Source organism: Molossus molossus, unplaced genomic scaffold (genome assembly GCF_014108415.1).
Source record: "Molossus molossus isolate mMolMol1 unplaced genomic scaffold, mMolMol1.p scaffold_m16_p_17, whole genome shotgun sequence".
NCBI lineage: Eukaryota > Metazoa > Chordata > Mammalia > Chiroptera > Molossidae > Molossus > Molossus molossus.
This window is the reverse complement of record NW_023425352.1, coordinates 34730245-34745452: the sequence shown is the minus strand read 5'-3', so window position 1 is coordinate 34745452 and position 15208 is coordinate 34730245. Positions and strand designations below refer to the sequence as shown.

Genomic DNA, 15208 nt, shown 5'->3' with positions numbered 1-15208 from the left:
TGGCTATATTCTAATCCCTGAAACCTCTTATGTTTATATGGCAAAGGAGAATTAAAGTGGCCGATAGAATTAAAGTTGGTAATCAACTGACTTGAAGAGAGGCAGATTAGCCTGGTTTCTCCAGGTGGGCCCAACACAGTCACGAGAGTCCTAATGGGGACGAGTGATGCAATGTGATGACTCAGCCACATGCTGCTGGCTTTGAAGATGGATCGTGTTCCAAGGGATGTGAGTGGCTTCTAGACACTGGAAAGGGCAGGAAACAGACTTTCCCCTAAAGCCCCAGAAGAGAGTGTAGCCCTGGAGACATCTTGACTCCTTTCAGACTTCTGACCTCCAGAACCGTAAGATAATAAATTTGAGTTGTTTTTAGCCACCAAGTTGTATTAAAATGTTATAGCAAGAATAGTAATACACCTGTTTATGGGCACAAATAGAAAAAAAATTGCACTGTACAGATGATCCTGCAGATTGGGTGCCTCAAAGGTGGGATGTGGGTGGAGTTCAGAGCAGTCAATCTGATGGTGGCCTGGTTGTTACAGAGGATATAATGGTTCACTAGCTGACAACAGCATTGGTGGGTGGCCATTCTATGCATGGATGTACCATATGACCCAGCAATTCCACTCCTAAGTGTATACCTGAGAGAATCGGAAACATAGGTCTACATAACTACACACAAATGTTCATAGCATTACTCATAATAACCAAAAGGTGGAAACAACCCAAATGTCCATCAACTGGTCAGTGGACAAATAAAATGTGGTCAAGTCATACAATGGACTATTATCCAGCCTTAAAAGAAATGAGGTACTTAAATGTGCCACAGTGTTTATTAATCTTGCAATCACTATACTAAGTGAAATGGGAAGGTCACAAAAGATCACACATTGTATGATTGCATTGATATGAAATATTCACAAGACAAATCCATAGAGAAAAATTCAGAAAGATTAGTAGTTGCCAGACGCTTGAAAGGAGAGTGAATAATAATGGGTATGAGATTTCTTTGGGGGTACAAAGTATTCTAAAATTGCATCGTGGCAATGGTTCCATAACTATATGGATATACTAAAAATCACTGAGTGGTGCACTTTAAAAGGGTGAATGTTTTATTTATTTATTTTTATCCTCACCCGAGGACATTTTTCCATTTTTTTGTTCAGACAGAGTGGGAGGGAGAGAGAGAGAGAGAGAGAAACATCAATGTGAAAGGGACACATCAAGTGGCTGCCTCCCACACGACCAACCAGGGCCGGGGACAAACTGCAACCGAAGTACGTGCCCTTAGCGGGAACTGAACCTGGGTCTCTCTGGACCTCAGGCCGACGCTCTAACCGCTGAGCCAAACTGGCCAGGGCTAAAAGGGTGAATGTTATGTTCTATGAATGATATCTCAATAAAGCTGTTATTAAAAGCAATTAGGCATACTTGCTTCACAATTGTCCTTGTTTTTGAGATGCCAGTATTTTATTTCACTATCCTACTTAATAGAAAACTAATAACTAGCAAGAATCAGCAAATTAATATAATAACCAGCAGCAATGACATTTATCTCTTCGTAATGGAGAATGTGGGAGATGAAAGGCTGGGAATGTGAAAAGGAGCTTAAAACAAGACGAAGCAAATTTAAAAGTTGTGTGTGTGTGTGTGGGGGGGGGGCAAACAAAGCCCCTGCTGGTGTGTGGTCTGGTTCCAGAAGAAGGCTGGGCTTCGGGGCCCCTCCTTGGCTCTGCAGGGGGTTCACCGAGCAGGGTTCTACCTCGGGGAATAAGGCGAAGATTAATCTGTTCGCTGTCCTCAAAGCCACGTGCCCGATGCACTTGAGGGTGAATCTGCCCAGAGAGAGCACCTTTTTCTAATCTGCACAAAGGTGGCACATAGACTAGAGGTAGCCCTTATCATAATAAAATAAATCATAATAATAAAGCATGAGGTGGTGACAGACATAAAAAAAAAAAAAAAAAGGTGGTCACTACGGCGTGGGGCAGTTATGTCTTCCTGAAAAAACATTGAGATTGGAATTGGGCCTTGAAAAAGGGTTCAGTTCATACATGGAAGCAGGTACGGGACGTGAGGGGACATGTGAGGTGTTGAGAGAGGTAGGGCACTGGAGTGCACGGGGGTATACTTAGGGGAGAGCTTGTGGTCCAGTTCATCCATTGAGCAAGTGTTTGCTGAGCACCACTGGGGGCCAGGCCCTGAGCTAAGCGCTGGGGCTAAAACCTCACCAAGATACAGATCTGGCCAAAAGGGCCCAAAATCTGGTAGGAGAAAGAAGCCAGCAGTCACACCACGGTGAGCAAGCGCTGATGGTGGAAGGTTCGAAAGCCTCTAGGTTCTCTATAAACGGAAAGGGAGATTCACGCAGGCATTATTTTTTGCTCTCCAGATGGGTAGGAGGTAATCCTGGCTGGAGAGTGCAGCAGGGGGAAAAAATATGTGGCTGGAAATATTTTCCTATATAAATAAAACGGACTAGGCAGTTCTCTCCTTGGAAACCCTATGGCTGCTAGACCTGGAGCGTAGGTTCTCTGAGGCTGATTTCCTTGATTGCTCATTGTCTCCAAGCGATTGTCTCAGATTCTTGTGGCTATGAAAACACTATGAATGTCATCGCCTGCGTTTTATTTCTGCTTTGATTGTGTTTCCTCAAAGTCAGATGTCAGAGAATTTCTTCTCATTCTTTCAGTGAAAGACAGGAGAGGACAGCGGACTTCACAATCACTTGGGACAGAGCAGCCAATCAGGACTGGAATTCGTTCTTGGAGATTCACTCGTTATTTGGAGACGAGGAGGAACTGATGGAACTTCCGTACAATGTGACCGTGGAAGTGTGTGGACAGGCGGCGGTTCAGAGATCGACATACTTGAAGCATCGAGCACATTTCCAGCCTGGATCTATACTACATTTTTTCTGGAAAACTTGCTTTGGAACCCTGGATAATATTAATCTAGTGGCTTCAGGATTCAAATCAACTGAACATTTATAGAACCCAGTTCAAAATCATGAATCCCACCTATGCCAGGTGCTCAGACAAATAAAGTGTTTTTGAGGTCAAAAGCTTAACCCTCCAAACCAACTTCATCCAACTCTAGGATGTGTCGTACATCTCATAGTCTTTTCTACAGATGACCAAGAAGCTTGAAATCCAGCTTGAAATGCCAGCCCCATAAAGGTGATAATACCACAGGAGGGTGTGAACAAAAGAAAAAGGCTCTGTGATCATTGACAAGTTGAGTGACGGGAAGTAACCTCACAGGGTGATGGGATCATAATTCCTCACTGGGCAGGTCGTGTCATGGTGAGTATTCATGCCCCGGGCCTGTAGAAAGTGTATCCTTGCTGTAAGCAAGCCCTGAGCCCTGTCCATTGTTCTGGTGCATCTAAATTAGCACATCTCTTTTGCAGACCTCTCAGGTGTAACCACATACTCAGAGGTGTAACCCACATTGTGTAATCCAAGCAGAGAGATTTCCCTGACTTGCTTCTTCCCACCTTCCTGTAAACTTCCTTAATTCCAAATGTGTAAAAGGAATCGCAAAACTGTTATTCTCAGAACACTGGAGGCCTTGCTACCTGGCATGTCAGTTTGGCTCAGATAAACTTACAAAAATTCTCTACACGTTTGGATGTTTCTTACCACAATAGAGAAAGGAAGGCCTCAGAATGAACATGTGGCATAGTGTGTAGAATGTTGGGGGCCCCAGTGTTACCTGGTTCTCATCCCTGGGGGATGGGAGAGGCTGTAATGAGAGGACCTAAGACTGCCAGGACCATATGGTGATGATAAGGGAAGGACCTCGGCCCACTGGAGCAGGTGGGCTTGCTCTGGCCCTGGCTTTCCCCTGGGCCCCACCAGAGGGTTCGCCCTGGCCCCCGACTCCCCCAGTGGCCCGGCCAAAGCCAACAGGCATGTGCAGGCACGGGGATGCCTCTCCAGTGCCGGGCTCTGGTGGACGGGACTGTGTCACTGGGCCCCATGGGACTGAAGCAATCAGAGAGACAGTTCTTGTAGGCTACCACACCCAGGGCACACCTCAGACAGCAGACTAAAACCTGCGTCTAGTCTTCCTGAGAAAAAGGCCTATTTACTTCTCAGGGAACGTCAGCCTGAGGAGCTCTCAGGGAATGTAGGTGGGGGTCCTCATTTTGTGCCCCCCTTGGCCCCACTACAGCTTGCTGGTTCCTCCCAGAAAGAAGCTTATACACTCATCTAGAGCCCCAATTTTTTTAACCATCACCAAGGGGATGCCTCCAAATTGCCAGGTCAGGAGGCCAGCAGGGGTAACGACTGTGGTCCCTTAGGACTGTATATTTGCACAGTTTAAAAGCAGCTGCCCGAGGTCTGGCTTCCAACCAGCCGGAAACGGGTGCTGACTGATACCCCTCTTTGGAACACGGGCAGCGCTGGGCACAACCTGAGCAACTGGGACCAGTCGAGAATGAAGTCTGCTTGCACAGTCCCCAAACCTCCGGTAACGATGGACTGGGGCCGGGCTGAACAGATAGGGCTACTCCTTCCAGACTGGGAGAGGTGTGGTCTAACATAAGAAAATAAACGCAGAGAGACAAGCAAAAGGAGGAAATAGAGGAATATGTTCCAAAGAAAAGAACAAAACAAATCCCAGAAAAAGAACATTAATGAAATAGAGATGAGTCATTTGCCTGATAAAGGTTCAAAGTGATGGTCATTATGCTCACCAGGCTCGAGGAAAGCAGGGATGGACCGTGAGTCCGCCTGACACCCGCCTCGCTCTCTTCCACCGTTAGGTCCACCCAACCTGCAAGTCTGCACATCTGCCTGCGTACGAGACGGTTACCCTTGAACCTTTCCTTCCCATTGGTCGTTTACTGCACTTACCTGGTCAGATTGCAACTTCGGTCCTTAACTGTAAAGCTCCCACGTATGTATTAATATCCTGGCGCCCTTGTATATTCTGGTTATTATTTTCAGGGCGATTTGGGGTTTTAGGAAAGGGTCTGTTAGCTGGAGGTGTGTTTTTTTTTTTTCCTGTTAACGTTTACCTAGAGGGGTTTAGGTTTGTCTGGACGGCTAGGCATCCCCTAGGGTGACACCAGTTTATTCAGTCACTCTTCAGTAATGAGGAGGCTTGTTGGGGTACACCCCGGCGTATTCCTGGTTTTCATGCCTCTGTGTAATCACTTTCCCTTGAGTGTGCACTAGACCTGGTGACTTGCCTCTCGAAAGAATGTGGCAGGAACAAAGGGATGTCACTTCTGAGATTGGGATGTAAAAGACGGTGACTTCAGTCTCTCTCTCAGATTTCTCACTCTGGGGGAAGCCAGCTGCCATGTGGTATGCAGTCCCGTGGAGAGGCCCTCGTGGCAAGAGCCAGTATCTCCAGCCAGCAGCCAGTAAGAACCCGAGGTTTGCCATCGAGCACAGGAGTGAATTTAGAAATAGAACTTCCTCCAGTAGAGCATTAAGGTAACTGCAGCTCCAGCAGACACGTTGACTGTAGCCCTTGAGAGACCCTGAGCCAAAAGCAGTCAGATTCTCGACACACAGAAGTTATGAGAAAATAAAAGGTCTTTGCTGTAAGTTGCTAAGGTTTGGAATCAAGTGTTTTGCAGAATAGATAACCAATGCACCGAGCAAAAAGGATCTGTAAGAAGTCCTGACAGGCCAAAGTGATGTAGAATACTGAGTGTTCTGCATTAATGGGAGGGGCTGAGAACCACATCCATCCATAGATGTAAATCTAAGGTTCGCAGATGTTAAGCAGCTGGTGAAACCAAAGCTCCCAGATGTTAAGCCACTAGACTTCACACATTTATGCCATGTGTGAATCTAGTAGGAAACGGGGTCAAAAAGGTTGACTTGCATAAATTCTGTAGTGGAAGCAATTGATTCATTTTGTGATTTATGTTTTTTTTTCCAACAGGTATCTGGTGTCCCAGACACTGAGGTGGAAAATAGAGAGCATCTCTGTGCAGGGCTGGGGAATGGCAAAGCCGGGGTGTTGAACAGTCAGGGAAGTGAGGGATCTAGCAAGGGAATGAATGATTGTTGTGTTTTCTTGTGTGTGGTTTTTTAAATTTTGTTATTTATATCTGGGAAGTTTTCAGAAATAAATTTTAACACATCATGTAAATGTGTGAGCCTTTAATTCAGCATGAAAATGAAGAGAAAGGTTGTAAAAATATGTGATGACGCTGACAGCTGAATTGGATGCATGGGGTAAAAACCCTTCAAATCCAACTTTAGCCAGAAGGATGACTTATTGCCTCCAGTAAAGAGGAAGTCCAGAAGTGTGTAGCTTCAGGCCAGGCTGGATCTAGGGGCTCAGACAATGTCGTTAGGGCCATGTCTTTTTTTCTTTTGGCTCTTTCTTTTTTTTCTCCTTGTTTCATCCTGCCTTACATTGATTGTATAGACTACATTTTCTGTCTTTCCACATTTCCCTTCTCTACTGGTTTATGTATGTGTGTGCATGTGCAAGTGGTTAGTTTTGAATATTTAAACACATAATTAAATTTAGACTTCGTCGAAAGTCTAAATTCAGTCTCTTGTTCTCCAAACAAAAAATATAAGACCCTTTACTTCTCTCTCCACACTCTTCCTTCCAATTCCCATATTACTAGTCTCTGACATTTTGGTTCCAGATTGTTTTTAAACACATAAATTTTAAAAATTCTATTCATTTTTAATGATTTATTTGCTCCCTATGACTTTTAACATCCTTCCTTTCAGTGGTTCTCAACCTTCCTAATGCTGTGACCCTTTAATACAGTTCCTCCTGTCGTATGTGGGTGTATCTGCACGTGGGCGGACCCGCCTGGAGACGGATAGAGGAGCGGTGTCTCCATTCCCAAGACCACTGGAAATACGTGTTTTCCGATGGCCTTAGGTGATCCCTGTGAAAGGGGTCGCGACCCACAGAGAGAATCTTTGGATAGTAAACTTTCCAAGTGTCTGTATGTCTGAAAATCTACTTTGCCTTTATACTTGGATGATAATTTGGCTAGAGATAGAATTCTGGGTCCCAGATTACTCTCTTTTATTTATTTGTTTATTTTTCAAAATGACTTTTTTTTTTTTAGCATATTGACTTCTGAGCTTTAATGTTGCCGATAATGCCTAGCCGGTGTGGCTCAGTGGTTGAGCACTGACCCATGCACCAACAGGTCGCTGGTTCGATTCCCAGTTCGAGCACATGCCCGGGTTGTGGGCCCCCCAATGGGGGGCATGCAGGAGGCAGTTCTTTCTCTCTCGTCGTTTCCATTTCTCTCTCTCCCTCTTCCTTCCCCTCTCTCTAAAATCAATAAAAAAGAAAAAATATTTTAAAAAATAATGTTGTTGATCATCTCATTATCATTCCTTATGGATATTACATCTTTCCCCTCTGTTAGCTTTTACAACGTTTCTTTCCCCTCCGATGCCCTGGAGCGTGTTCCCTGTATTCTGTGTACCCTGTTCCTACAGTTTCCTGCTTCTGGCGCTCTGTTAAATACATCTTGAAGGGTCTGGACACATCCTCCTTGAACTTTTCTTTACTATTTCCTTTCTCTCTGTGTCAGCTGCATTCTGGTAGATAAACTTTGCTGGAACTTGCAGTTTACTCATCACTCTTCTGCAGTAAAGATGCTGCTATGAGACTTAAAAATTTTAATAACTGTGTTTTTCATTTTACTGTTTCTAGTAGATTCAATTTCTAGCTTCAGTCTTCTTGTTTTGTGGCTTTTATTCCCACCTAAATTTATTTCTTTGAAAATTTTGAGAATATATTCATTGGTCAGCTCACCCTCCACCCCAGTATTCACATGTACTGAACAATGAAAGTTTGTTTATGAATAGATTAAATGGAAATAAATGTCCCAAGAGCCAGAAGCTTGTGAGGGAGGGAGAACCAAGAATACTCTCCTCCCCTCTCTTTCTGTTTTCTATCATCTGAAAGAATAACACATGGGGATAAAATAGAGAGGTTTCTGAAATGCATTTGACCCACTTAGAAATAGTTGTAAGAAATTTTATTCCTCCAGAGAAAAACTAGGAAGTTATTTTCCTTTTCCTTCCCCATCCGACCTGGATAAAAAGCCCAAACACGAATAACACAAGAACTGCTTGTTATAATAAAATGGATGAAATATTATGACAAGGCAAACTAAGACAACAAACATACAAAATCACGAGAGCCAGGCTGTTGGCATCTACAGGTTTACCATGTGAAGCTTAAACAGCTGGGCAAAGCCAGTTCCAAGAAGCGAGAGTAAACTGTGTCTTTAGCAATTGAAACCTGAGACCGATAACCAAGTAAAGTGGTAATTTGGATTTGGAAGAGATTTAGCTTTTCCCCCTTAATAATTCTAGTTTGAAACCTGAGCTCTTCTGGGAGGGCTAAAGAATTTGAGTTTCTTAAGGCTACATTGAGAAGCCTCTAGTTTTGTTTATTATTGCTCAATAGGAAACAAAAAAACAACAACATGAACCAACTTGTTCTAATTAGGTGTGGTGAACATTTAGGCCTGGTAATGGGGAGGCATCCTATTACAGGCCGACTTCCCCAAAGTGAAATGCACTGCTGCTTTGATAATTTCATCAATGATAATCATAGTGCCCATTTCCTCTAATGCTCCCAAAGGGGATATCGTATGCTATAAAGTTTGTTTTTCTCGTGGTTTGATTTGTTCCTTCTTTCAGAGTTAGGACACTTTGAAATAATCATTGATAAGTTAGAATGTTGTCTAGCAAATTGGAAATGCCACGGAGCCGCCAAACTGTTCAGTTTCCCAGGGGTTTCTTAGATCAGATACTGTTGAAGTAACTTACCTGAGTCATGCATTTCCCTGACAATAAATTGGCAGGGTTAAATGACAGTCTGAAGTAGTTTTCGTTTTAGTTGTCCTATGTGCCTTTTGCAAGAATTGTTCTGTCAATATGTCATAGTAGAGCAATTAATTTCTTAGGAATCCCGGGGCTTGCTCTGCGGTGTAACCAGAGCCAAAGTCTGTTTGTTTGCTGGAAAACCCATTTTACAAGTAGGTTTTCATTGTAAACCTCGTTGTGCCAAGTAAATCAGCAAAAACATCATCTAGATCCTGTTGGAACCAAAAATGAAAGTTACTAATGCTATTTCAAAATTACACGGTGTTAGAAAAAAATTTAGCGCAGTAAAAATAATGGATAGATGTTAACTATATTTGTGCTTTTCACCTATTGAAGGGAACCGCAGCTTTTCAAAGTCTGAGAAAATCAAACATACCCAACACCCTGAGGGTGTTGATCTCTCCTTCCCGCCTGGAGAGGGAGCTGCTCCTCTGAAATCGAGTTGTTTGGAACAAGTCCCCTGGGTCTTGCATCGGCTCTCAGTGGTTAGTCTGTTTCAGAATTTTCCAAAAGTGACCTTAGAACTGACTCAAGCTTTCTGAGTACATCAGTTAGGGGTGTTTTGTGGCTTGGCTCACAAACCTGAGGTTACTCCAGTTTTGACTAGAACCACCAGCTTTGCCCTGGCAGATTTAAATACTCAATTTCATTTTTTAGATGTGTGCCAGGCACTGTTTTAGAAGGGAAAAAAAGGGGATAGAGATGGTAGGAATAGTCCCTGCTCAGTGTGCTCAGTAACTTGTCACACAACCTTGCTTTCAAAGACTTTCCTTCTGATTTTGGCAGTGTGATGGACCAGGCTAATGCCAGTAAAAAACAAATGTCCTGGTACAAAATAAATGTCCCAATTACCATTTAGACAGTACATAATCCTATGAAGCTTTGCCTCTCTAAAATAGGCAGGTAGAGAGGGGCCACATTTTAAAAAATAAATAAATAAACAAACTACAGGGTGACCCTGAGAATCTCAATAAGCAATCATAGTATGAGCATAGTGTTAGGCATTTGTTAAGCATATTGTTGAATACCAGCCCAATGCCTTAGGCTTTACAGGCTGTATCAATTAGCTATGGCTGTGTAACAAACTCTCCCAAAACTCAGTGGGTTAGAATGATGACCATCAAGGTTCTATTAGTCATCTGAATGGTTCTTCTGGTTGTGGCTGGACTCACGCATATATTTGCGGTCAGCTGTGGTACATTTGTAGGCAGCTCTTCTGATTTGGGGCTGGGCTCGCTTATAGGTTTGGGGGTCAGCAGTGTGCTGGTCCAGGATGGTCCTGGCCGGATTGAATTCAGCTCTGCTTCACGTGGTCGCTCATCCTTCAGCGAGTTAGCCTGGGCTTGTTCACATGGCGGTCCTGCCCTCCCAGGAGCTAGACTAGAAGCAGGCAGACCTCTGGAGGCCTAGGCCTGGAACAGATGTTTCGTTGCTTTTACTGCTTTCTGTTGTCCAGAGTAAATCACAAGGCCGACCCACATTCAAAGGATTCAGGAAATAGACGCCACCTCTCAGCGTGAGGGGCTACTGAGTTCCATTACTAAGGGCATGGACACTCAGGAGAGAGGATAGTTTGGAACAGTTTTGCTATTGAGCTACTACATAGGCCCTCAATGAATCTGAGAGAATACATGAAAGTCAAGGTGTTTGTTTATCAGCAGCTGGATAATGATGTTTGCATGTGGGGCATCGATTTCCTTTAAATTTTAGGTTTGAAGTTTGGGTTCTTCGAATCATGCAGTAGAAATTGTGGCTAGTAGGCTGTGCGTGTGTGTGTGTGTGTGCGTGTGTGAAGAATATAGGTTAGCTCACAGAATCTAAGGATGAGCTTCAGCAAGGACAGGAACCCTGGACCATCCAAAATCTAGACAGCAAGATTTAACCCATTCAGGGCACTGCCTTTGGGATTCATATTTCCTGGAGAGAGAGTCCAGTTGGCCCCTGGGTTAGAGGCCCAGACCTTGGTCAAGGGAACGCCAGCTGCTTTGACTCTAAAGTCTCACCAAGAGCATAAGCGAAGAGATTGAACAAAGTTTAAATCCTAAACAACAAGATCTGATATGGCTTAAGTCTCCACCGGCGTGGGCATGGAGGAACCAACTGTCATTTCTACTCTTTCTACCTGCCCAGTGATTAAAAACCGGAAAGCAGCCAGAGGCAATGGATGCAGATTATGCAGAAAGGGAAGGTAAATTAGAGGTAGCTCTTCTCTACCTGATCAATGGCAAGTGACCACTTTCTTCTTTAATTTAATTCTTTGTCTACCCTGGTCTGATCAAAGCATAGTCTGCAGAAGGCAGTCTTTGCTCTGCTTCAAAGAACAAGGAAGATACATTTCTTAGGAGTTGTATAAATTAGGAATGCCCCAGCTGCTCGTGACTCTACCCACAGGACATGTATTGTTACTGAGCAGGAAATCCCAGAGTAGTGGTCCCAGGGTGGGCCCAGAAGCACACCAAAGTCCTCAAGGACCCCATCCTCAGTATGGCAGCAGGGTGTCTTCCTCATAGCTACAAGACGGCTGCTGTAGCTCCCAGCATTACATCCTCACTGGACAGACTCTGTAGCAGACAAAAGAGGGAAGAGAGCTAAAGAGGTTTTGCTTTGCTTGCCTCCCTCTGCCCAACACCCTTCATTGTTATTCTGTAACACCCTTACCTCTTATTGGCCGACCTTAAACCAGTCACTGTAGAGGGGAATGACATCATCATAATGATTTCATTTTGTTCAGTCTCTCAGGTTGGGCACATTGGCAACTGTACTGATGTTTGTGGTGCCTCCATTCACATTTTCCTCAACTTGTCCCTAATTCTAGCCCCAGCTGGGGTCAGGCTGGCTCCATGGGGCATGGAACTTGTGTAGTGGAAGGGTTGTATGCTTGGCGTAAGGTTCTTCTGTTGCTGTCTTAAAATTCTTAATAATTTTTATCAACAGAGAATCCTACCTTTTCATTTTGCAGTGGGTCCTGCAAATTATCTAGCCAGTCCTGGCTGGGGTGGGCAGTTCCACACAGACTCAGTTCTCCCTGAGAGCCTCTTGCTTCAAGCACACAACCATGCTTTCTCTCCTAGGCTTCTCCAAAACTGCAGGTACCAGTGGTGTGTGCAGTTAGCTGGTGGACATGGAGAGCTTGAAAGAGTATGGGGGCTAACACCCCCTGTCTTTAACCAGTGCAGGATGGAACGTTGGCCTCTAACCTCTGTTGACTGTGTCCCATCAATAATGGAGCAAGGGTCCTGCATCCTATCTTTTGAGGAGCGTTCTGCAGGCTTTTTAGAAGGTCCTGGTGGACCCCAACTCCATTGTTCACAGCAGTGAGCTTTCAATTGGATTTTCTTCCTTCTCTTCCCCACACTCCCAGCCCCTCATGCCTGATCCCTAGGATCACCTTTCGAGAAAACATCTACACAATAGTCTCTTAGGCTCTGCCTTCAGCAGAAGCCAAGTTCAAACATCATCCAAATAAAATCAGGTGCTCGACCAAAAGGAAGAATAAATGGCTATTTGTCTGTTGGTTAAGCAACACCAACAGTGTCAGCCATAGTACCTGTGGGACAATGTAGAGGAACCATCCCAGACTTATAAAAGAAGAAATCTAACATCTCCTGAGTACCTGCTATGTGCCAGATTCTATGCTGTGTTTAGATATTTTCTCTTATTTCAGCCTCACAACAACCATATGCAATATTTATCATTATCTTCACTTTACAGAAGAGAACACCAAGGATCATGGAAGTCGAGTGACTTCCCCAAGGCCAGAGGGTGGAAGACCTGGACCTCAAACTCAGACACAATCTAGGCGTTCTTCCCACAGTGTCACCCTGCTGAAAGGAAGGATGATTGATCGGCAGGCCAGCTAGCAGGCCCTCTGGGGAGGTGGGTGCAGCCTCTGAGCCCTGTGACCAGTTACCAAGTATAAAGCCCTTCCTGAAGAACAGCTAGGGGGCAGTATGCCAGCAGAGGGGCAGGCTTTCCTGTCAGCTTCTGGTTCTTCTGTAAGCGTTCACAGCAGGGTTTCAGGAACAAAGGGTTGTGGCCAGCACACTGCTCATGCATTTTCATTAAACTGATAGCAACCTGGCAACTGTCTATGCCAAGCCTGGCTAGACAGATCATTCCATTTTACTTTGTCACTTCCAAGGGAGTATCCTGCTCCTTCACAAACTCGGCGCTGTGAAGGAGTGTTTATAGAGTGTTCTGGATAATGAGGTCAGGCAAACATTTGAAGAGACAGATCACAGACTACAGGGACACCACTGTCTTTTTCCAGGGCAAGCCAGGAAAAGAAATTGGATGCTGAACCAGACGACGTCTGCGGTACCAGCTAAATTGGTACAGCATGCCAATGTCAGGCTCGCGGTCACGGACATGACTGAAGAAAGAACTGTAATGTTATTATTCTCAAAGAATGTATTTTTAGTACACTGTCTGTAAGGTGTGACCCTCTTCTGGGGAGCCACACAGAACCTTTGCTTAGCAGCAAGTTACCACCTCATCATACAGAGTTTAAGTAGTTAAAATGAACAAATCATGTATATAAATTCAGAGACCTTCAGATGTGTTTTTATTTTATTCATATACACACACTTTACCTCAGGATTCTTAATATAAGCTAAAAGTTATGTCTGTACCTCTTGCTGATTTTCTTATGTCAGTTTCTTTGAGTTTTTTTCCGTCAAACAAGACATCAAAGTGGTGGTCTCTCACCTTTGCTGACTGTGTTGCATCAATAAAAACCCCTGTGCAGCCCTGGCCGGTTTGGCTCAGCGGTTAGAGCGTCAGCCTGCGGTCCAGAGAGACCCAGGTTTGGTTCCAGTCAAGGGCCCATACCTCGGTTGCAGTTTGTCCCCGGCCCTGGTTGGGTTGTGCCGGTGGCAGCCACTCGATGTGTCCCTTTCACATCGATGTTTCTCTCTCTCCCTCTCTCTCCCTCCCACTCTGTCTGAACAAAAACAAAAAACAAAACAAAACAAAAAAACCCTGTGCAGCCCTGGCCGTTTTGGCTCAGCAGTTAGAGCATTGGCCTGCAGACCAAAGAGTCACGGGTTCGATTCTGGTCAAGGGCCCATACCTCAGTTGCAGTTCGTCCCCAGCCCTGGTCGGGTCCTGTGAGTGGCAGCCAGTCAGTGTGTGTGTGTGTGTGTCTCTCTCTCTCCCCCTCCCACTCTACCTGAAGATAAGAGGAAAAAATATCCTCAGGTGAGGATTTAAACAAACAAACAAACAGACAAACAAAACCCCTTGTGCATTAATCTCCAATGTATGTATATTTACATATTTAGAAATCATATCCTTGTACTGCTGCATTAATAGTTTATGTATAATAAAAACAGGACAGATTAAATTTTAAAGGAGAAAATAAAGATTAAGTTATTTAAAAATTACTTTTAAATTATGTTTGATTTAGTAGCAGTACAAAACCATTGCTTTTACTAATTAGAACAATATAATTAAATATACTTCTTAAAAGAAAACATGATCGGTGATCACGTGACACTGCAATACAACACTGAGGATGAATTCAGTTTCTTACAATCCTTGTCTTCTTTTAATCTTTTTAAAATGGAGACATAACTTACATACCATAAAATTCACCCCTTGAAAGTATACATTTCAGATTTTTTTTAGGATATTCCCAGAGTTGTACAACCATCACCACCATCTAACCTAAGAATATTTTCATTACCTCCAAAAGAAACCCCATACTCATAAGTAGTCACTCTCATTCCCTCCTTCCCCTCGCCCCTGACAACCACGAATCTGTTTTCTGTCTTTGTGGATTTGCCTCTTCTGGACATTTCGCATAAATAGAATTTGTGCCTGGCTTCTCTGCCTTCGCAGAATGTTTTCACGATTCATCTATGTTGTAGCATGTATCCATACTCTCCAAGAGATGATGGGCATCTGGGTTGTTTCTACATTTTGGCTATTATGAGTGATGATGCTACGAGTGAACATTTGTGTACAAGCTTTTACATGGATATTTAAAATTATCCATGGATGACTTTTATCCAGGTACATACCTGAGAGTGGAATTGCTGGGTCTAACGTTAGGTTCAACCATTTGGGGAAATGCCAGACTGTTTTCCAAAGGAGCTGTCCCATTTTAAAATCCCGCTAGCAGTGATACGAGGGTTCCAGTTTCCCCATGCCCTCACCAGCACTTGTTCCTGTCTGCCTGGGGTTTCAGCTCTGCGTGAGTGTAAGTCGGATCTCATTGTGGTTTCGACTTACATGTCCCTGGTCACCAGTGTTGTTGAGCATATTTTCACTTGCTTACTGATCATTTGCAAACCTTCTTTGGAGAAATGTCTATTCAAATGCTTTATTCATTTTTAAATTGAGTTGTTTCTCTT

At 44.0% G+C, this 15208-nt stretch overlaps 1 protein-coding gene across 2 annotated transcripts in view; it reads left to right on the top strand.

The window, feature by feature from the left end:
- The window catches only part of MINPP1 (multiple inositol-polyphosphate phosphatase 1), a 50280-nt gene extending 47096 nt beyond the window's left edge, over nucleotides 1–3184 (top strand). The window contains exon 5 of one of the 2 annotated variants that reach the window (XM_036265343.1): nucleotides 2693–3184. In XM_036265343.1, the coding sequence (XP_036121236.1) occupies nucleotides 2693–2993 (301 nt within the window). In that variant the 3' untranslated portion in view covers nucleotides 2994–3184. The remainder of the gene's footprint in view (nucleotides 1–2692) is intronic. The other variant, XM_036265342.1, reaches the window with a different exon arrangement.
- Nucleotides 3185–15208: the final 12024 nt, after the last annotated feature.